Source organism: Pantherophis guttatus, chromosome 3, assembly GCF_059756535.1.
Source record: "Pantherophis guttatus breed Tessera chromosome 3, ASM5975653v1, whole genome shotgun sequence".
Taxonomy (NCBI): Eukaryota; Metazoa; Chordata; class Lepidosauria; order Squamata; family Colubridae; genus Pantherophis; species Pantherophis guttatus.
Window position 1 is genome coordinate 69,288,556 of NC_142065.1, and position 24,253 is coordinate 69,312,808.

A 24,253-nucleotide genomic window follows, 5' to 3' on the forward strand; every position below is an offset into this window, starting at 1 on the left:
CGATCTGCCAAACTGCTGGCAACCGGTGATCAGCAGAAGTAGCCTGCAGTACTACACTCTAACCATTGCGCCACTGTGGCTCTAACTTTGTAACTTCAAACAGTCACTAAACAAATGGTTGTAAGTCAAGACTACCAGTATATTCGGCTATGGCCCAACCCACATTATCCAAAAGTTCAGAAAAAGTCCTAACAGCCAGAGTATTTGAATATATTTTCATAAAATATTGAGCATGTTGGTCTTTGAGTTACAGTGTTGTTGAAACCCTGTCTAATTTTCAAATTAAGATGAAGAGATTGAATCCAAACTTGTAACCACTGTTTGTGGTGGGTTAGTTTTTATTTTTATTTTTCATCCCTGTGAAAATGATTTTACAAAATAAAAGCTTATCGGGCTTTGCTCTCAACCGGAACCCTATGGTTTTATTTTTATTTTTTTTTAAAAGCAGGAAATGCCAGCTAATCTAATTGAGCCATGGTGGTGCAGTAGTTAGAATGCAGTATTGCAGGCTAATTCTGCTGACTGCCAGCAGTTCGATTCTCACCAGCTCAAGGTTGGCTCAGCCTTCCATCCTTCCGAGGTTGGTAAAATGAGAACCCAGTTTGGGGGCAATATGCTGACTTTGTAAACCACTTAGGGCTGTAAAGTACTATGAAGCAGTATATAAGTCTAAGTGCTATTGCTAATACACATTGCTGGGTTGGGGTGTGTTTGTGAAGAAAGGGAGGAGTCCAAATAGAGCTTATTTGATTTGCTCTATCCTTGGTGGAGTATGATGGAGTTTGATCCTTAACCATGCTTAAACTAATGCTTTGTTCACAGTTTTATATAAACAGACTTGAAGTGTTTTTCTCCTAGCACCAAATTAAATATGCATCCAGGTATCTAAATTAGCCAGGTGAAAATTTTACACAGAAAGGTAGGTCTAGTCCTCTTACTTTATTTACTATGCTGCAGACTGTCATTCAACACATATGCACACACAAAAGTTTATCAGTGTAAAGAAAAACTCTGGATATATTGTAGGGTAAACAGTTTATAGATTGGTAGCAGAGGTGGGTTTCAGCAGGTTCTGATCAGTTCTGGAGAACCGGTAGCGGAAATTTTGAGTAGTTCGGAAAACCGGTAAATACCACCTCTGACTGGCCCCGCCCCCATCTATTCTCTGCCTCCCGAGTCCCAGCTGATCAGGAGGAAATGGAGATTTTGCAGTAACCTTCCCCTGGATTGGGGAGGGAATGGAGATTTTACAGTATCCTTCTCCTGCCACACCCACCAAGGCATGCCCACCAAGCCATGCCATGGCCACCAAGGCACGCCCACAGAACCAGTAGTAAAAATTTTTGAAACCCACCACTGATTGGTAGTCATAATGCCATTGAGTTTTTAGATGTGGATGACTGATTAGTCATAATGTGGCAGACATCCAATCCCTAGAACTACGTTACAAGAGCTGGAATGATAAGAAAGACATAAGTCAGGGCTTGTCCATTCCAACAAATTATCATAATTGTAGTTACAGACATATACCCACCCACACACATGTACATCAGGAACACATAGTAATTTATTATAATTGCAATTATACAAACTACGTATGTGAGTTTTGTTATAATATGCCTTTATGCAAGCACCCCCTGCCATAGCAGGTTCCTGGTAGATTAACTATACATAGTTTTCTCAAGTGGGGATTTTCCCTCAAATTATCCGTATAAGAATATGAAAAGAATTCTGTAGATAGAAACTAGGAATTGGAAATGCGAAAGAAGAAACTATGGATCATTTTCAACTTTAAAGAAGAGTTGTAAGGGGTGGAGTATTGACTCAAATCAACCTTTATTACGTTCAAAAACCAGCATTGGGGAGCAGGTAGAAATTAAATCACTGTCAACCAAAAAATAGAAGAGAATATCTGGGAATCCTTGTATGAAATCAGCCTAAGCAAATGGGGATTAATCAGTGTAAATATTAAATTAAGTAGCATCACAATGCTTAATATAGGCTGATTAGTAATAGGGTATGTGACAATTTGCAAGACACTGCTTAGGAGCTCTGTTACTATTTAAAGGCTGTTTAAAATTAAAGGCTAAAAACACACAGTAAGCTGGGCTTGTTTGTGGGTGCCAATTACTTGAAGATTGGCACAAGACCCCCTCCATGGATGTGTCCATGAAGTCACCAGCTTGAAGATATTTGAAAGTCTGATTTATGTTTTCAGGTCTGATTGATGTTTCGTCTTTGTATGTTTCCTGATGTGGGGTGTTAAAATGTATAGCATTACTATTGACTATTTCTTCTTTTAAACTGCACTTATTGTACGGTTGCATGTCACCTAGCTTTAGGTGATAGAGGAAGCTTCTAAATTGATTAAATAACATCATCATCCTCTTAGTTGGAATGGTGTGGTGGCCTAGAAGTGGCTCTTGCCTCACAATCAGGAGGCTGTGATTTCGATCCTAGGTAGAGGCAGATCTCTCTCTCTCTCTCTCTGGCAGTGGTGAAATCCGAACTGGTTTGCTGGCAGCACATGCGCAGCGCGCACCAAACGTGTGCTGCATGCGCATGTATAGTGCACACCAAACATGTGCTCTGCACGCGCATGCACACTATGCACCAAAAGGAGGCTTGGGAAGGTAAGTAGAACAGCGAGGTGGGGGATCAGCAGTGGCGCGTGATTTAGCTTTGCTAGATAGCAGGACTTCCTGCTTTCTAGCAAAGCTAAACCCCACTGCACAGCTGATCATCGGAAATACCGATTCAGAGGAACCAGTAGCTTTTTTTTTTTACTACCGGTTTGGGTGAACGTTATCACTACCGGTTCTCCCAAACTGGAGTGAACCGGTAGCATTTCACCCCTGCTCTCTGGGTACAATAAGAATATATCTGCTGAACAAAACTCTGCATTGCCAACAGAAAAGGCATCCGGCCATTAAACATTCTGCTAGCTCCATTCAGTAGTCCAGGCGTCTCCCCAACCCCGGCAAGGGATTATGGGGTCGTTAAAAGATGATGATGATCATCCTCTTAGTTGCAAAGACATAGCAAATAGGAACTTCACATGGAGACTTTCCATCGCCCCCACCGCCTTTTTGTCTCTTCCACAATGAGCTATTTCAAGTTTGTCTGCAATGCATCCCAAATCACATTCAGCAAGAGTTTCTGCTGGAGAAAAAGTCACACTTTTTAATTCATGCCCCAATTCCTGGGTTTGAGTCTGTTTTCTCTCTGTAGCTTTTCAGTCACCACACTGTTATTCTGCGACAATATTACTTGGAAAGTAAGAGAGGGATTGTGCCTTCAGGGTTTTGCAAAAGTCCTTTTCTAGCGTCCATTTGGTTCGTGGAGGAACTCAATAGGAGAAAGTATAGAGCATGCAAGAAAGCTATGTATGTTGAGATACATGGGTTGCATGGCCTTCTTAGCAGTTTCTGAATGAACAGTTGGTGAGTAAGCTTTGATTCATTCACAGCATTGGCTTGTGTTGTAGCTTTTGAGAAAAGCTAGCCCTTTCAATCACTGCTTAAGTAAACCTATTATTGCAAGTGTGCTCCTTGGTTAGTTTTAGTTTAGTTTAGTTTTTGTTTTGTTTTTTGCTTCAGTCATCAGACCATAAGGGGTGATATGTTGCATCACCCCTTATGATCTCCAGCCTGTCTGTACTTTAAGATTTATGACCACTCTTTAGTACTAATCACTTGTATTGATCTGTAAATCTAGAGCAGAGCTGTCAAACTCCCGGCCCACAGGCCAGATGCATCACGTGCTAGCCCCACCCCGCCTGGTTTAGCGAAGGGGGGGGAAAAATCCCGATATATCACATGACACTATTGTGATGACATGAGTTTGACACCCCTGATCTAAAGCGACCTTGTGTGGACTTCAACTCCCAGAATTCCCTAGCCGGATGATGTTCACACATCTTAAAATTGCCATGGTTGAGAAAACACTGATCTGGATAATACTCGGATCATAATATAGATGCTGGTGATGTATGGTAGTTTATTACCAGATAAGCTTAAAGATCACACTTTGTGTTGGCCTCTTTCTATACAGTACATTTTACTTCAAACTGATGCAAATCTTATACTCTTATTTTAATTTTATAAATCCAATAAAAGAAAGAGAATTGGGCATCATACTAATAGTAATAGTAATTACAAAGTTTATATCTTTTTGTGCCTTCAAGTCAGTGTTGACTCTTAGTGACTGCCTGACTAACTCCCTGCAGTTTTCTTGGCAAGATTTTTCAGAAGTGGTTTGCCATTTCCTGCTTCCTAGGGCAGTGGGAGAGTGACTGGCCCAAGGCTGGTTGAGTCTGAGGCAAAACTAAGACTCATAGTCTCTAGCCTGATGCCTTAACCACTACACCAAATTGATTCTAACAAAGTAGATGAGTATTATTCCTATTTTAGAGATTTTGAGAGAAGACTAAAAGCTTCACTGCAGATAGACTGTATCTCATCTGGCATATATTAACCTAGGAAAGTATTTCATCCCAGCAATGGAATATTTGCCTAGGATAATACAGGCCAGATGAGATTGTGTGTACCTGGAGTTCTATAACATATTCTGTGTTGTGTTGTTATGAAGAAAATCCAGGAGGAATATATCAACTTTTCTACTGGACAATTTTCCAATTTTTCTAGACCTAATTAAATGCTGATTTCACCCATTTTACATCCATAGCAGGGTGCTTCATTCTGATGTTAGCCTTGCTAAATGTCTAGAAAGTCCAGTTGCCTCTTGAAAAAGCACCGTTGTGTGTTCATCTTGTTGCTATGATTTACAAATCATGGTTTACTTGTTGTGTGAATTGAGATAATTGTATCCAAACCAAACCATTTAAAATTTGACTATTTAGATTTATGGCCTTAGTAGACAATGGAATATCTACTATTCCATTGCATCTTGGAATACCTACAAGAATATTATTTATTTTATTTATTTATTTATTAGATTTCTATACCGCCCTACTCCCGAAGGACTCAGGGCGGTGCACAGCCAAACAATAAAAACACATACAATACAAAATTTAAAAAATAGAATAAAATCAAATTAAATAATTTTGGCCCCGACAAATTTAAAACCCCAAACTTTTAAAACCAATTTAAAATTGAATATATAAATACTAAAAAATATTTAAAATTTTAAAAATCTTTTATAAAAGAGGGGGAAAATTAGGCCAGGCCGGCCTGGTGAAATAGTAAGGTCTTTAAGGCGCGGCGGAAGGTGCGCAGATCCGGGATCCTCCGTATCTCTGGGGGGAGCTCGTTCCAGATAGTAGGTGCCCCCACAGAGAAGGCTCTCCCCCTGGGGGCCGCCAGTCGGCATTGTTTGGCTGACGGCACCCGGAGGAGCCCCTCTCTATGGGAGCGTACCGGCCGGTGGGAGGCTATTGGTGGTAGTAGGCGGTCCCGCAAGTACCCGGGTCCTAAGCCATGGAGCGCTTTAAAGGTGGTAACCAAAACCTTGAAGCGCACCCGGAAGACCACCGGGAGCCAGTGCAGCTCGCGCAGGAGAGGTGTTACATGGGAACGCCATGTCGCTCCCATTACCACCCGCGCGGCCGCACTCTGCGCCAGTTGGAGCCTCCGGGTGCTCCTCAAGGGGAGCCCCATGTAGAGAGTGTTGCAATAGTCCAGGCGGGAGGTGACAAGGGCATGAGTGACCGTGCGTAAAGAGTCCCGATCCAGAAAGGGACGCAACTGGCGAATCAGGCGAACCTGATGAAAAATCCTCCCGGTCACGGCCATCAAGTGCTCTTCTAAAGACAGCCGTGAGTCCAGGAGGACGCCCAAGTTGCGGGCCCTCTCCGTGGGGGCCAATGATTCGCCCCCAATAGTCAGTGATGGCGTCAACTGACTATATCGGGACGTCGGAAACCACAGCCACTCAGTCTTGGATGGGTTGAGCCTGAGCCTGTTCCTCCCCATCCAGATCCGTACGGCCTCCAGGCACCGGGACATCACTTCAAGGGCATCGTTGGGGTGATCCGGGGTGGAGATGTACAGCTGGGTGTCGTCAGCGTACTGATGGTACTCCACCCCGAAACCACGGATGATCTCGCCCAGCGGCTTCACATAAATGTTGAACAGGAGAGGCGAGAGGACCGACCCTTGCGGCACCCCACATATGAGGGGCCTCGGGGTCGACCTCTGTCCCCCTGTCAACACAGACTGCGACCGGTCAGAGAGAAAGGAGGAGAACCACCGCAACACAGTGCCTCCCACCCCCAACTCTTCCAACCGGTGCAGCATGATACCATGGTCGATGGTATCAAAAGCCGCTGAGAGATCTAACAGGACCAGGACAGAGGAGCACCCCCTGTCCCGAGCCCTCCAGAGATCATCAACCAACGCGACCAATGCTGTTTCCGTGCTGTACCCGGGCCTGAAGCCCGACTGGAACGGATCCAGATACGTCGTTTCATCCAGGTGCTGGGGGAGCTGTTGCGCGACCACACTCTCAACAACCTTCGCAACAAAGCGAAGATTGGAGACCGGACGATAATTTACCAACATTGCCGGGTCCAGGGAAGGCTTCTTGAGGAGAGGCCTCACCACCGCCTCTTTCAAGGCGGCGGGAAAGTCACCCTCACTCAGCGAAGCGTTTATAATCCCCTGGAGCCAGCCTCGTGTCACTTCCCGGGAAGCCAGTACTAACCAGGAAGGACACGGGTCCAATAAACAAGTGGTCGCGTTCAGTCTACCCAGAATCCTGTCCACGTCCTCAGGGGTCACAGGATCAAACTCATCCCAGATAACATTCTCAAGACCTGCCCCTGTCTCTCCCCCTGAGACTACCCAGTCGGAGTCCAAATCTTCCCGAATCTGAGTGATTTTGTCATACAGATACTGAACAAAATCCTCGGCTCTACCCTCCAAGGGGTCCTCCCGCGCTTCCTGGTGGAGCAGGGAGCGGGTCACCCTAAAGAGGGCGGCCGGGCGATTATCTGATGACGCAATAAGAGCAGCAAAATAACTACATTTCGCTGCTTTTATCGCCACTAAGTAATTCCTAATGTGGGATCTTACTAGTGTCCGGTCAGATTCAAGAAGACTGGCCCTCCAACTACTCTCTAGGCGTCTTTTCCGGCGCTTCAACTCCCTCAGCTCCTCAGTAAACCAAGGAGCCAATTGAGATCGGCGCCGGGTCAGAGGCCGCAAAGGCACGACCCGATCCAGAGCACCAGCAGCCGCCCTATCCCAGGCGGCCACCAGGTCTCCAGTCGAGGTGTGTGCCAGAACCTCAGGAAATGGCCCAAGCTCCGTCTGGAATCTGTCAGGTTCCATCAGGCGCCTGGGGCGGAACCATCTGACCGGCTCCGCCTCCCTGCGGCGGGGTGCAGCGGTTTGAAAGTCGAGACGAAGGAGAGAGTGATCTGACCATGACAAGGGTTCAGTAACTATATCCCCTATATCAAGATCCCTCAACCACTGTCCAGAGACAAAAACCAGATCCAGCGTGTTTCCCCCTGTGTGGGTAGGGCCATGAATTAACTGGGTCAGGTCCATAGCTGTCATGGAAGCCATGAACTCCCGAGCCATCTCTGACGTCTCACCCACGGACGGCAGGTTGAAATCCCCCATAACCATAAGCTTAGGGGTATCAACCGCCACCGCGGCGATGACGTTGAGTAGCTCGGGCAGGGCTGTTGCCACGTGGCAGGGAGCCAGGTACGTGATCAGCAAACCCATCTGAACCCCATGACCCCATTTCACAAAAAGGGATTCACAGCCGGCCGTCTGAGGAACAGTGGCCTCCCTCGGTCTCAGACCTTCTTTAATGATAACCGCTACCCCCCCGCCCCTCCCCTGTGACCTCGGCTGATGGAATGCTTGGAAACCTGGCGGGCACATTTCAACGAGGGGAACCCCCCCCCTCCTGGCCCAACCAGGTCTCCGTAATACCTGCCAGGTCCGCACCCCCCTCCTGAACAAGATCACAGATGAGGGGGGCTTTATTTACTACGGACCTGGCATTGCACAGCATCAGCCGAAGGCCTGGGTCCTGAGGGTCTATGCAACCTGAGGAGCGAGTAGAGCCTTGGGGGCCGGAGCACGCCACCGCTCGTAGACAGCGAGTGCGCACTCCCCTAACACGATATGGCCCCCTGCTCCCGCCATATCTACCCCTCCCACCTACAGTACTGATGTTCAAAAAACTATCCGGACAAGCTCTAACCCCCCCCTCGATCCCGGGCCCTCCATCCCCCACACCACGCTTCACTGCCAGACCCGACCCTCCCCCTTGTGGGTTATCCCCCATACCCACAGCCCGAATTCCAATCTGACCCTCCCCCTCCCTAGGACCCCTTAAAAATTTGACTAAAAATTTTGTTAAAAAACCCCTCAATCCCCTCGTTTTCACATGCCACCTCTCTGGGTCCCAAAACCCTTCCTTGAGGTGGGCCCTCGATAGTGAGGAGGGCCACATCTGCGAGAAGGGGGAATCTCGCAGCGCAAGAAGATCTGCAGTCGTATACATCTCCAAAATGCAGCGATGGAGGCCCAAAGCTCAGACAGGGGACTGTCTGAGGACCATTAGGACCATTGGCATGGCCATACCAAGCAAAACTGTCTGAGGACCATTAGGACCATTGGCATGGCCATACCAAGCAAAAGCAATAGCCTGATTAAGACTCTGATCATTGTTGACTTCACGCAAGATAACAATAACTTCCTTGTGTAGGAGAAATGTGGAAATGTAAGTAACTTTAAAATTCTCACAGTAATTGATTTTTAATTACCCATAAAGTTCAACTTATTTTAATTTTTTGCCATTTATTTATTTTTCCACTTCATATAAAGCTTTAAAAATTTTTATTCATTTAATTGATTTCAGCAATACTGCCAACTAAGATTATAATTATAGCTCTTGTGCTTTGCTTTTTGTTTTTATTATATTATCTGCAACTCCCCCCAACAAACATATTATACTGCATACAAAAGCTGAAGATATTGTTCAGCTTTAAATAAATATTTAAAGTATGCATCTTTCTATTCCATCAATGAAGCAGCAGCTCAAAAACAGAATTAAGCACCCATCTGTAATTTAGGACCACAAATCCAGACTAATTCTATCTTTTCAACATTGAATAATTATCTTCTTTTCTATCCCCAAGCACAGTAATCCCATAAATCTTCGTACAGTAATGAATTCCGAATTTTGGGATCTAATTCAAGTGCATAATCACACCCTTAAACTACAGTGATCTTTGTAACACCCGTAACAATGTTGTGAATATAAACTCCAATATGGAACATTAATTGAACTATCCAATATCACATAGAAAATTGTTCTCTCATCTCCCTTCTATTTCCAACTTTTTAACTCGGCTATCATCTATCCAAATAATAGGTGAGACCTGCTGAGAGTTGGCCTGAGGCAGTGTTCAATGCAACTCCAGATTTGTCTTCTGAGCGTATCTTCCCATTTTAAAGATAAAAATGAGCTTTGGTGGTGCAGTGGTTACAATGCAGTATCTGCCCACTGCCAAGAATTCGATCTTGACCAGCTCAGATTGACTCAGCCTTCCATCCGTCCGAGGTCAGTAAAATGAGAAACCCAGATTGTTTGGGGAAATATGCTGAGAGAAGACTGTAAAGCACCATGAAGTCTAAGTGCTATTGCTAAATTATTATCATGATTTATCACTTGTTGCTTGCATGTACACAGAGAGAGCTTATGCACTGGAAGCAAATTCCTTGTGTGTTCAATTATACTTGGCCAAAAAAGTATTCTGTTCTGACCTGTTCTGTTCTGACCTGTTCTGTTCTGTTCCGTTCCGTTCCCCTCCCCCTCCCCCTCCCCCTCCCCCTCCCTATCCCTATTCATATCTAGAGGAACACTTTTCATGGAGTACAGTATATCCTCACCTCTCTGCAGAAAGGTTAGTTTACAGCCTTTAAGAGAAATTATTACTATGTTGAGTTAAATGAGCTACAATGCAGGATTATTTAGGCATATGGACAAATTCAAATTATTGTGAGTAAGAAAACTCATTCATTTAAGATATATGTTTACTCTAGGTGAAAAACTGGTGTTAAGTAAAGCAACAAAAGTTTAAAGAACAACAGATGTTATGTGTGTTCATGGACAGTATATCCTTACATCAAATGCATGAAATGTTATCTTGTGTTACAATTTGATGTACAATATACATTCATTTTTGAGAAGAATCAATCTTCCAGTTATTTTTCATAGTCATGCACATATACACACATCCAAACACTAAGGTGCTCTTAAATATCATAGCTAGTTTATCTATAAATCACACTGCCTCGCACAACCATCGCCTGTTATCCATCTTCTGACTGTCTTTCTAAGGACAACTATGCCTTTATGTCTTTTCTCTGCCAAAACAAATTAATTTCAGTGAAGAAGCTTTCTGATCTGATTTTGGTCACAGTAAAATTTTCACCATATGCTGTGCTTAAAGCAGCTCACAACAACAAGAAACAACTTGTTAAAATATGATTTTAAAAAACTGCTTCCAAAACTGATCAGCTAATTCAAATATTAAATGCAATTCAGTGAATACAAAGTAAATGCAAACTTGCAATAAACAAGACTATATGATAGCAGGACCACCACCACCACCACCTCCTCCTCCTCCTCCTCACAAGCCAGAAATGCTGGGGGAAAGCCATGGTCAACTTAGGTCCTTTTCTGCAGCAGTGGCCTTGCTCTATCAAGGCTTCTTCCACCAACATACATACAAACACCCACTCTCCATCTTTGCCTTTGAAAAAATCCAGATTTACGAGTATGGGTAGCCTTTTAAAAATAGAAAAAGAAAAGACAAAGCACCAGCTGAGTTTAATAGGATGTCTCATTACCACATCCTCCTTCATTGCTCATCTTTGGGAAACCAACCCAAGCCTTTGTTCTCCTTCACATCCCTGTTCATTGTTTTTTTTAAAAAATTCTAATATGCTGGTGGGTACACATCTGCATTTAGTCTTCTCCATTCGTGTTGCAATTTATTTAATAAGGCCAAGAGCTTTTAATAATTGTATTTTGACTATCATTATTAGAAATACATCTTTATTTACGATCAAGTCAGTATGCTAGCTATTCATAAGACCAGAAAAGAAAGAACATGTCAGTTCATCTTTTGTGCCATGTTCTCCTTCTCCTCTTTCCCTGCGAATTCTTATGTTAGCTCTCTATAATAGAAAACTGTCACAATGTGTGTGCCAAAGCATTAGTCTTCCTTTTTGTGTGGATGGAAAATAGTCTGGCATGTACTGTTAGGGTTTCAATTTTTAGCATTGTCATTTCAGTTCTGGTTTAATGTGTATGGTTTGGGCAATATTCTTCCCTCCTCTCCACCCCCCCTCCCCATTTTTAACAACTCCATTTATGGCTTTTTGTGTGCCTACAAAATAGTGTTAGAATCAATGTGTTGCTAAAAAAAAATTGAGGGTCAATCTGGAAACTGCTAGTCAGAGGTATTTCTCAGCCTCTTCATTTATTTTGTAAACGTACCACATTGTGATCTTAGTATTTGTATGTCATTCTCAAACTGTGTACCGTTTTGTAGGATGCTCCTAATCAGATTCTGGGATTATGCAAATTGCTCCACCAAAAAAGACAAAAATATCAGGTTCAGGAAGCTGGACCACTTTTAAAAAGTGGTCTAGTAATGCAAGCCATAAGAAAAAAGATCCCCATTTTATACAAATAGCCGCATATCAAATACTGTAATAACATCATAAACTCAACAATATTATATGAAACTTATTTGAAGTTAACAGTATGAAAATGTCTCTATAACAAGTCACGTAAATACTACTACCTGTACATGTCTATGGAGATTCTCAATCACCCAGGTCATGGTTGTCCCAAAGGTGCTTTTCCAAAAGGCAACTGGACTTTCTTTGTTATTTTTCCTTGAAAATGTTTTGCTTCTCATGCAAGGGCTTCTTCAGTTCTTAGTATAAGAGTTGGCTAAATTGCTTTGACAGTCTGTATCAATTAGTCTTGGATAACACTCCAATTTTTCTTTAAAATAGATGAGAATACATTCAAAATAAATTCACAAGACACATGTAAATCCAATAATTTCTCCCTTCCAGTCAGGAAACATTCCATTTTCCCTTCTTTTTTACATTTCAGGATGAACAAAGCAGGGAAAAAATATCATTTTTTTCTATATATTCTTAATAACGTAGTGACATAATATATAACACTTGCATTTATTTCCTGTAAGAATTATACTTTGTGTAACACTTACTATATAAATATTACATTAATATTTTCACACCTTCTCACAAAATGTAGCTAGAAAATAGATGTGTAGCAACCTCTAAATAACACAAACCTGTGTTTCTTAACTTCAGCAACTTTAAGATGTAAATACATACTGGCTGGGGAATTCTGCTGCGCCACCAAGGCTCTTATGTCATGTGATCGTATTTGGACACTAGACAATCAGTCCACGTTTACAGCCATTTGCAACATCCTGCAGTCACATGGCCATGATCACGATTTGCAAACTATGTTGCTGGAAACCAGTGTTTTGCTTTCAATTTCCTGCAAAGTGCCCGTTGGGTACAATGGGTTTGTGTAATGACTATAACATTCACTTAACAACCTCAGAGTTCGAATAATGACTACAGCATTCGCTTCATGGCCACTAGAAAAAAAAGTCATAAAATCGGGCACAGTCAAGTAGTTACTCACTTAATTACTGGCATGTCTTATGACTGTAATTCCTGACTCAATTATAGTTGTAGATTGAGAACTAGCTGTACAATTATAAGGAGCAGTTTGTGGCAGAAAGGACTGGTGAACTGAGTTCTCTCAAGTCACAAGGAATTGGAAGCAACTGAACAATGATGAATTTATGGCAGAAAAGATCATAAGCAGAAGTCTGGTACTAAAAATAACTTTCTCGGAATATAGTACACTCCAGGGTATATTATTTCGTAACTGTAGTTAGATATCCCAAACTAGTTGATAGCTACTTGATAATAAAGACAAAATAGGTCTCGTGTATCTATTTTGCCCAGATTTGAAATATGAACATGTTAATTTCAGCACATTACCCAAGCTTTATTTTTCTATTGCTTTATTTTATTTCCAAAATTGCATAACGAATAAAAGTTTCTGTTTAATACATATTAGCTTCATTTCATATTTTGAAATGTTCTTTCATCTAAACTAATGGTATTTTTCCAGAGTAAAGAATACTTGAATGAAGTTCTTTCATCTCAACTAATGGTATTTTTCCAGAGTAAAGAATACTATTACAAAATTTGTTATCTTTAAAATATTTTTGGTACAAAAGATTTCTAAAACAGTGTGTATAATACTAGCCATGCACATATTCTAACATCAATAATTTGACAATATGTGATTATATGCATGTCCACATTGCCAGATTATTAATGTATTAGCAATGATACATTAAAGTACCAGAAAGTACTAACTTTCTGAAGTTAACATAAGACAACAATTTTGCCCAAATATGTCTAGTATATCTGTAGGAATTGCCTGATATCTATTTTTTAAAGTCAAAGTGGCATTTTTTTCACTGCTTAATTATTGTAACTATAATAACTTGATTTCATTATAATGCAAGCAGGGAACCAAACAGATAATCTTTGTCCATTATTTATTCCTTTTATTTTTCTACTATATTCTACTAATTACTAATGCTGCCATCTTCTGAAGTTATACAACACCTAAGCTTTAACAAATATACGTCCTATTTCCTCTTTAAACTTTGATTGATATAATTTTAGATTTTTTTCCAATGAATTCCAATTAGGACTGTGCCCCAAAGGTGCATAAACTGCCATCATCTCATTTATATAGTTTTAAACTACTGCCAAGGAAGAGATTTCATTTATTCCAAACATTCAAAAATGTTTTTTCTATTCTATTATTACATAATTATATTTTCAGCTCTTTTTCTCTTGCCTAGGGCAAATACTTCAAGATCAGTTTAACCATATGCTTGACGTTATTTATCTCATCTAATCTTCTCTAATAATTCTTATTAGTTAAATGGGCTACATAGTAATATAATGGTAATTGGAGAGCAGCTAATCTGCCAACTTGCTTATTTTCAGTTGTATTTTCTTTTCACATTTTTTAAAAAACTTTCCATTATTACAACTTGCCTTTGCTGTTTTCCAAGCCAGCATCCCTAGTACAAATAGTGTTTTAAGTAAAACAAACATCTGTATTCTTGAAATATGGTATGAATTATGTACCTAAAATATTTTATTAGTCACTTATAATTGATCACTTCTGATTTACAGTACTTACCTTGAGAAATATGACATTCATACATTTAACCAGTTATGTTTTCTACTCAAATATAGTCTATGCCTCTTCTTATTTTAAAGATGGTGGAATTCATTTTCTCAGGGAAATAAATGATTGATGTGTTTCCATAGATACAGTAGCCATATTCAGAGAGATTCTGTATAAAAAAACATAATTTTAAAGAAACTAGCCCATTTTGATCTGGGAGACTGAACTAATTTAAGATGCTAGTTCAGAATTAGCCGATATGAACAAGGACAGCAGGTGGTAGCAGCCTGCAGACTTTGACTGATTTTGAAAAACTAAGATGGGTTAGATCTGATTAAGCAATGGGAGACTGCCTGAAAATTCCAGAGCTGTGGACTAAATTGGGAAGTCAGGAAAGCGTCCCAGAAAAATGGCAAACCACTTCTGTTTTGTTGCCAAAACAAAATGAAGTAAGCTCAGTTTGAGGAAGTGTTTGTCTTCATATGAACCGAAGTGAGAATGAGATGAATGTTGGCTTTCTTTTTACTTTTTTTAGCTAGATTGGACAAAACTGTAAGGAGATGGCTCAATTATAATTCCTCCTAAACCTGAAATGTAGGGGCAGACTTGATCTATGCTACATCAATTCATTGAAGGTAAGTGGGGACAAGAGAAATCAATCTGCTGCTGCTGATACAATGCCTCCGGTGACAAGCGAAATGGATTTAGCATTCTCAACTCTTCCATTTGCAACTTAACAAAAATGAAGGATTTATACTTAACGTGTATGGGCTTGTGCTCTTTACATGAACGTGTAAACACTCCATTTGTGCTCAGTGTCCAAAGGAGATTGTTGCTTCCCTTCCATCTTCATGACATGAAGTTACTGCAACATCTTTTCTCTGGCAGGGATGGGTGTTTATAATATATAATATATAAATGCATCAGAGCTATTTACAGCTATTTACACCAAGAGGGGAAAAGAAAGCTTCCATTGCACATTTAGCCTAAAATGCAAAAGTGGCAGCTGCCCTGAAATAAACCCGTTTTGATGGATGTTTTATGGTCATTTAAAAAATGTAGCTATTGAAATCGTATCATTTCCTTTCCTTTTTGCAAGGGCCACCTGGAAGCTTCAAAGTACAGAAATATTTTTAAAAGATCTGTGAAAAGATTGTGTGATCCAACTTTAAGGCATGAAGCTTGGGATCCTCTTACATTCAGAGGATAAAATTAGGTTTTTTATATACTTACATCATGGTAATCTCCACATCATAATTTAATGAATAAGATATCTATTTTGTGAAGAAAATAGAAGTATTACTATTAGCAGTTTCTTAATTAATTTACTACAATATTTATTATGAGGGGGGGAAATGGCAAAGGTTAGCTTTCTTTCACTTATGCATCATTTATACCATTTAGCAATGTCTGAAACTTTTCTTCCCAATGTCTTATTCAATTAACTTTGCCATACATTGTGTAAAACTAAAACAAAACTTAATAGATAAATGATTTTTAAAAATCCAAAATCCATACTTGTATAATTGTCTTATTAAAAATAATCAAAATTGGAACAAAAATGTGCAAGTTTACAAATTCCCCCCAAATTATTCATTATGCAAATTTGCAAATATCAGGGATGGGGAAAAAGCAGGAAGAACTACATCAGCCAACATAGACAAAATAAAGGGAATGGCTTTGAAGCACAAGAAGAAGAGCTGCTACCAAAGCAACAGTCAGATAAAGGGGACCTGAGTTTGGGCCAAGAACATAATGTGAGTAAACATCTCAGACAAGCCCCTCCCTAGTTTACACAAAGATAAATGGAGGGAGTAAGGAACCACATTCAAGATTCTGTTACAATAGCATTTTAATAAAAGTAATACTGACCTACATGGCATTGGTTTCCAAGTCTGATCTACCTTGAAGGGCTGGAAGGTAGTTCCACAATGACATCTGCAAATATAATGTGTAAGGATTACTTTACAAAGTTGTTTGATCATGCAATTTGATATAATTTCTATTGTCAGTAACATGAATGTTTCCTGCTGCATTTTGTTGCTTCCTTTGGCATCATGATGTTTGTTTATGCACAATCAACACCTTCCCCTTAATAAAATTCTTTTTATTGAGAACCCTGTCTTATACAGTATGTGTCAAGAGAAAAGGTTCATTGATGCCCCCCTCCAGTCTTAGATTATAGGGCAGTGATGGCTAATCTTTTCCCAACTGAGTGCCCAAAGTGCGCATGCGTGAATGAGCACCCGAACCACCAAAATACAATGTGCGGGCAGCCCCCGCATATGTCCACCCCCCCACATGCACATGCGGCCCCCAAATGTGCACGCCCTACATGCATCCCCCCTACATGCGTCTCCCCCCCGCACGTCCCCCCCTACACATGCACGGCAGAGACCCGAAGACCAGCTGGCTGGTGGGAGGTGCGTGCGCATGCGCAGCAGAGCTGAACTGGGGTGAAGGCTCATGTGCCATCAGAGAAGGCGCTGCATATTATCTCTGGCACGTGTGCCATAGGTTTGCCATCACGGTTATAGGGCTTCGTTTTTAAAGCTCCATCCCAATCATTCTTCAGATTCTCAACAAAAGAACACAAAACAGCTTTTAATGATCGTTTAAGATAGGATAATGGATGGCTTTTGTAGAACCAAATATCCACGCTCCCTTGGAAGAGTCTCTTTCACAGAGAAGGGGGAGGGTTCAGCAAATGCAACCTTCACAGACTTTCCCTATTGGGCACTAACATGTAAAGTACACATATAGACTTTTCCCAGCTTTGGAATATGATCTCAGTTTCAATATGGCCACAAACAAGGAATGAAGTCAAGGAAAGATGGACTGCATGGAAGAGAGCCTTACAGGTAATTCTCTACTTGGGAATTGGGTCTTCAAGAAACCAGCCAATCCGCAGCAGTTGCATTTAGATGAAATTAGGAGGTTTCCAGATTTAAGCCTCAGCTTGATAGCAGTCAAATGCCAAAATATCTTCTAGTTGTCCAAGTTGTCTTGGACAACTTTCTGGACATCCTGATTTTTTACTTTTATTTGCTGCTACTTCCTTGATAGATTATTCTTGACTGGGCTTTGACTATGCTATTATTGTCCTCTATTGGAAACCATGCACTTTCTGTTTGTTTTTAACCTCTGTTCAATTATGTCTTGTGCTCTGTTAGTCAACCATGCTTGCCAAACTATCATTTCCGGTGTGACACAGGGAAATGAATAAATACATGTCTAAATAATATTTCTATTAACTCTATTTGAAAAATTGACCTGTAAAGAAAATAAGATCAGATTTTAAGTTTTGCCATGACTCTTTCACTGTTTGTTGGAGGTGACTTCTTAAGACCTTGGGTCACAAAATCTTTGCATCTCTGACCCAAGTCCTTGGAGAAAATCAACTGTATCTATGTGGTGACTAAGCATCAACACCAAGTTGATTGTATATAATAATTTATAATCAAACCTCACCTAGGACAATACAGTTTATACTTTAACAGTGTTTTCCTGGTAATGCTGCTCTCTGGGTTGCTTTCCTTAGGTCAGGGGTGTCAAATTTGATTTCATTGAGGGCCGCATCACGGTTGTGTTTGACCTCGGGGCCTGGAGTGGGTGGGGCCAGGGTCACTCGTGTTGGGGCCTGTTGGGGCCCGAGCACTCTGTCAGAGAAAACAGGCTCCTGAGCTCTGTTTTCGGCTGCAATGGCCTCCTGCAACCCTCTGCCAGCGAAAACGGAACTTGGGAGGACCTGCAGCCCTCCTAAATTCTGTTTTCACTGGCAAAGGCATCGTGATCCAATCCTTCGCTGTTTCCAGGGCGGCCTTGTGGGCCAGATCCAAGCACCCTGCAGGCCGGATCCGGCCCTTTGGCTTGACTTTGACACCCCTGCCTTAGGTAGAAAGGTGCAGGATTCTCCTTATGTTTTACCTTTTGTGTTAATCTCACCACAGATCTTACAGGAGATTTATTTTGGACTGGAGAAGCTCCACTGCTTGCAGTCAGATAGGGACAGAGGTGCTATGTCTCCATGCTAGTTAGGGAATTCTGGGAGTTGGAGTCCACGCATTTTAAAGTTGAGAAACACTGTACGGGGATATTTATAAAGCAAGTACTGGAAGCAGAGCAACAAAATATTATTTATGCATTTTTGCATCTCAGCTAGTGTATAAAAGAACATTTTATTTTTTGACAAGCCAGGCCCTTTGTAGTCCTGAAAAGTTTCTTCCTCTGTCTTGTGCAGAATCTGGAAAACATTACCGGTTAAATTTCAGCATTTCTTGCTGTCTCAGACCAGACCTAGAAGCTGGCCTTTGCCTGCCTTGAACTCTTCAAAATCTCCCTTATCTGTATAAATATTCTGGACATCTTTTATCTGAGCCAGATGGTCTCATAATACTTTTCCATCATTGTTCCTTCACCCTTTTATTTCCATCCAAACAATGTCTCTCCCACTTGGCAAACTGTACATAATATAACATTCCTCAGTATTGGCACTATTCCATGTTCCTTGTTGTGTCTATGTCTTCTATGAACTATCTCTTTCAGGAATATATTATCCCATCTGCTTTTGCAGTACTTTGATCCTATTCTCTGTTAATCCTGTTACATAATATATCAATTACTCTAAAAGCAAGGAAGGTGAATTCCACCAGTTCCTCTAGCAAGAGCTGTGAAATCAATTAAGGCTATTCTGATTTTTTTTTCTACAAAACCAAACACGAAATCTTATTTACTGAATGTTATATTAACTAAAAACATTTAAATATTGTTCCTCGTTGATTAAGATTCTGGGAAAGAATGCGACATATGGAACTCATAAATCAACGAACGATTATCCTGTAATTGTAAAAATGCTAATCAACATTTTTAATGCTTGGGTAAATATTGCTCATATTATCTTAGTTTAATGTCTATTGGTTTGTTAAATATGTGCTAGGAACATCTTATTAGGGAGCCATATTCAAAGACAAAGATGAGATCTGTGATTAAAAATTCCTGCTTTAGCAGTGGATTTGAAGTGTGCTTTTAATATTTACATCGTGCTTTTCCTTAAAACAAAATCTGATCACTACATGTGCTATATATATAAAACTGCCTTACATCCAATCCAGTTTATCCTTCCAGCAATCCTTGTGTGAAAAATACCAAAGACAGACCCAAATTCACCCATTGAGTTGCACACCTAACGAAGGTCTCAATCTGGATCCTTATTCTACTCAGATGGTCTAACCATCCCATTTACCTTAATAGTCCATAGGTAGCTGCACTTCCATACCTTTGTGGTTCTTCTTCTTCCTGTTAATTGGTTTCACCAGAATTAATTAAAAATAGCTGTTGGTTTAAAGTACCTTGAAGCTTTTACTTCATTGGTGTTTTTTGTCCAAATGCTGTGCTTAAAATACTAATATGGTATCATTTCAGTTGCCTGGGAACCAGGCTTGTGTTTCTTTTTGCTGTATTGAATCATAACAATAATTGATTTGGCATTCATTCATTCATTCTCTATAGCTGCCTATTTCAATCAATGACTATGGGCAGCTATCATTATCAAATTGTAGTTATCCTGTCTTGTGGAAGCAACATCATTAGTTCTTTGGGGTGCAAAGATTGTGCAGTTGTGATTTATGTAGGAAGCTTGTTTTCCAAGCTGAACCCATTCAAAGAGTCATCTAACTGCAGTAGACAGTCAAGTATTGATTACAGTACTTGGAGCACTCAATCTGTTTAGGACTCGCATTGCAGTCCTAAAAGGGACACTTTTGACTCCAGCATTTTATGACCTTCTGGATTATATGCAATCTACGAATTGCCCATCCTAGATTTAGCATGTGGGGCAATTGCCTAACTCAAAAGAGTTTCTAAAGTTTGACAATTTTAAGATGTGTGGACTTCAACTCCCAGGCCCCCCATCCCCAATGGTAACCTTCCAACCACTCCCATGCTCCTTACCTGTGACTTCCTCTGCTTCTTGCTTAACAATTCACACCTTTTTTTGGTTACAGCCACAGCTGGGACTGTTTGAATCGCCATTGCTAAAAAATGTGGTGACAATGACATCATGCTTTACAGCCATATTGCTTAGCAACAGCAAACCTGTCAGTCCTGGTTGCACAAAAAGGACCACAATCCCAGTCCCAATTTTCATTGTGACTCATGTGGCCATCTGCATGACTTCCCGTGATTTAAATGCAATGCTTCTATTAATACAGACCCAGATTGCATGGTTTTTTCAGCTGTTGAATCATAACAATTTTAGTATTCCTATCTCTTTTTCACCAGTACTGTCATCAAGCCAAATCTCCAGAATCCTGTATCAATGGGTTTGACTTTTTCCTTCCAGATTCAGGATCATTCATATCATGGTTGAATATCATCCTGCTGGATTTGGCCCACTGTTGAAATCTGCCATGATTGAGACTGAGATTTTATCTTCTACACCAGGGGCCTCCAAACCATCCCCTCTCCATTGCTACAGCCGCTACCACTTCCAGTCCATGCAGCCAAAAAGGTTGCAGACCACTGCTTTAAACTGTTAGCTAACACCTCCGTGTTAGAGTTATCTGCAGAACATCCCTTCTGTTCTATCCCCTAGGTTATTTATAAAGATGTTGAACACCATGGACCTATTCCTTTATGCTGCAGAACCAGTAATAGCACAATTATTTCTATTGTAGATCCACAATCGTATTACAAAGAGTGTTCTTGCTTTTCTAAGGGAAGCAAGACATTAAAAGACATTAAGCAATTCTACTTTTTCCTTTTCTTCTTCCTGACATAACCTCCTCCTTGTACCTCATTTCAAACATAGCTCCAAAATCCTAATAACACCTTGCCTGTCATGCTGTTTGGTCTTCCAGACCTTCTACATTTTCTTTAGTGTTATCTTCCTTCTTTTGGCAATTCTTTTTAAAGGAGATCTTTTTTTTCCAGGATCTCCCACTTTCCTAGCCTTTAGATTTCAAACCAGGGGATAGCCTGGGTTCATTGAACTATCTTCCTGGACTCCAAGATACATTACTTTTCTCTGTTTTTTCTTCTTCTCCCTTGAGCTCCCTGATGGTAGCAATTGTCCCACTGTGGGGGCAGAAGGCAGTCTGCCTTCTCTTGTGCTCTTCCACTTGATTGGCATTGCACAAAAGCTCCTGAAGGCTTTCTCCTTTATGAGACCTGGATCTGAGATTGTACAGAGATTTATGATATTTGTATGCATATAATACCCAATTCTTTCTTCTTCCTACTTCTGCTGCTCCTCTTTTTCTGTTTCCCTTTCATCCATTCCAAGGTCACCTAACATTTGTAGTATATACACTGGGATTGCGATAAACATGGCATCTTTTCAAGGACACCATGTCAGAGCTACGACCTTTCCAGTTTAGACATTTTTAATATAATATTTAATACTTAACTGTTTTATTAATTCGTACTGCACAACCCATTTAAAGGATAGGATGCTATGCGTTCTAGCTTTATAGTAGTATGCCAGTAAAAATATGGCACAGATAATGCAGATTATTTATGGATATAAACATTACATTCCCTCTGGATTCTTAACCTAATTGTAATTCATACTCAGTGCTAACTTGCCAAGACTTTCTTTTTTCCCAAGGCTTCTCTTTTTCCAAGATCATTTGCTCTTTTTTTCTTGCAGCAAAACAAGTACTGTATGGCAACACTTCTCAATCCAATTTAAAAAATACTTCCTTTACAATAGCAACAAAAAAAAGCCTAATTTCTTGAAATAATTAGACTCCAGTGAGTGTAGATACTGCAGTTTTTAAAGCCAACTAATACTTGGTTGGATTTCATTTTTTTTACTATATTATTTTTGTACACTTGTTATGAACACATACGCACAAATCTGTAATGTTTGGAAAGGTGTTTATTTCATAATGTCAAGTGCTTTCAAATCAAGACAAATTTACTGAACATCATTTATTTAAAGAATAAATATACAGGGGATTCCAGAAATCTGGCAAAGTTTACAGATTTATTAAGAGGGAAATTACAGCCCAATTTTAAATTAGACACTTGAAAATAGCACATTGTATACAGTATAATCGGCACCAGTGACAGATTTGTAGAATGTAGATTCTTCCACACATTTTCTAAAGAAAGAGAAGAATCATCCTCTCCAAAGGCAGAACCAGATGCTAATTAGCTTAGCCAGTTGTGGCATTAGCAAGATTGTTCCCCTTCTTAAATCCTTGGAGCAGTTTTCTCCTTTAAAAATATTTCCCATATTTTTGGCAAACGTGTCTAGTCCAGCTCCACCACTTTAGGATTGGCTTCAGGCACTGATTAAGCTGCAATGGGATTGTCTGTTTAGAAGGGTGGATTGCATGAACTCAGGCAACACAAGTTTGTAATCCATTGTTTGTGGCTTGCAGTGTTATGTGAATCCAGCTAACTAGGGTCAAACAAATTATGTCTTAATAAAAAGGATGAACACAGCCCCCCCACTGGCACCCATGATACCAACATGCAAAAACACAATTATGTAATTATGACATGACTCATGCCTTGTAATTTGGCCCCCTGGACGTTCCTGCCACCCACATGGTAGCAAATAATGCCTGAAATGTACTCGTTCTACCGTATATTTAGATCTACATGTGTTTATTGTAATGCAATGTTGAATCTACATATTCCTTGAGAAGAAGGATCAAAAAATGACTATTCCTTTTCATGCTTTCTTCCTCTGCCCCATTTGTAACCAGAAAGAATGACATCCCCCCCCCAAATTGTGCTTCCTTATCTTTTTAACAACTCAAAGACCCTACATAGAGCAGAAAAAAAGCTGCAATAGGATTGGATAAACTGCTTTGGGAGGATGGCTGTCTTGAAGTGGGATAGGTCTATTTCTTTTTCTCATTGTAGGAAGTTAGCACCCACCCCTCTCCTAGAAGAATGAAATATTCTAGGAAATATTAAAAAGGCAGAATATTATACCTCCCTGGATAAGAAAAAGGAGAAACATGCTCTTGGAAAGCAGCCCCTACCTTTGCTAATAGCCCCAGAAAGGCTGGCCCAGCTTATCTACAACACAAAAGACGTTCACCCTCAGGACATAATAGGATTGCCCTCTACCCATCTCACCACATGGCACCTGGGAAGATTACATCACCCGGCTAGAATCAACCAAGCCTGGGACTTAAGACAACCTACAAAGTTGTCTCTGCATGGTCCCATGGGAGTCTGACAACCAATCAGAATACATTTATTTTACAAGAACAGGAAGCAAGTTCAAAGCCCAAGAGAGGGTATAAATATACTGTATATCTCTCTCCACTCCATGTGGTCAGCTACCCAGGACTTCAAACCATGTGGTCCTGTCCACCATTAATCCATCTTTCCAAATAGCCTCCATGTTTCCAGTGTCTTTCTCCCCACTTGGAACTGAACCCAGATGGACATTTCTTTCAACATCATTAGCTTATGAACAGGGGTGAAATCCAGCAGGTTCTGGAGAACTGGTAGCGGAAATTTTAAGTAGTTCACAGAAGTGGCAAATGCCATCTCTGGCTGGCCCCAGAGTGGGGTGGAATAGAGATTTTGCAATATCCTTCCCCTGGAGTGGGGTGGGAATGGAGATTTTGCAGTATCCTTCCCCTGCCAAGTCCACCAAGCTAAGCCACGCCCACAGAACCCGTGGTAAAAAAAATTGGATTTCAGCACTGCTTATGAAACTAAAGCTCTAGGAGAGGATTTGCTCTGCAGAACAAGACTGATAAGTGTTCTAATCTTATTTACTGGAGAAGGGAAGGTATTATCAGTTTACACTGTTGTTATTATAATGAAGTTTAAAGATTGCATGAGTGTAGAGAAATGAGGAAACAGATGAAATACAGAATCAGATAGCAATAATGCAGGTAACAAGAATCAAATCAAAGACTGATAGATATTAAATTCCTATATTTGAGATATTTTTAAAGAATTGTGATAGCAACATAGTAAATATAGGAAGTATAGATGAGAAAAATTA

At 40.6% G+C, this 24,253-nt stretch overlaps 1 protein-coding gene across 1 annotated transcript in view; it reads left to right on the forward strand.

The window, feature by feature from the left end:
* The window catches only part of UBE2U (ubiquitin conjugating enzyme E2 U), a 61,011-nt gene extending 46,036 nt beyond the window's left edge, over positions 1–14,975 (forward strand). The window contains exon 10 of the mRNA XM_060689949.2: positions 14,807–14,975. Within this exon, the coding sequence (XP_060545932.1) occupies positions 14,807–14,856 (50 nt within the window). The 3' untranslated portion in view covers positions 14,857–14,975. The remainder of the gene's footprint in view (positions 1–14,806) is intronic.
* The last annotated feature ends 9,278 nt before the right edge of the window (positions 14,976–24,253 follow it).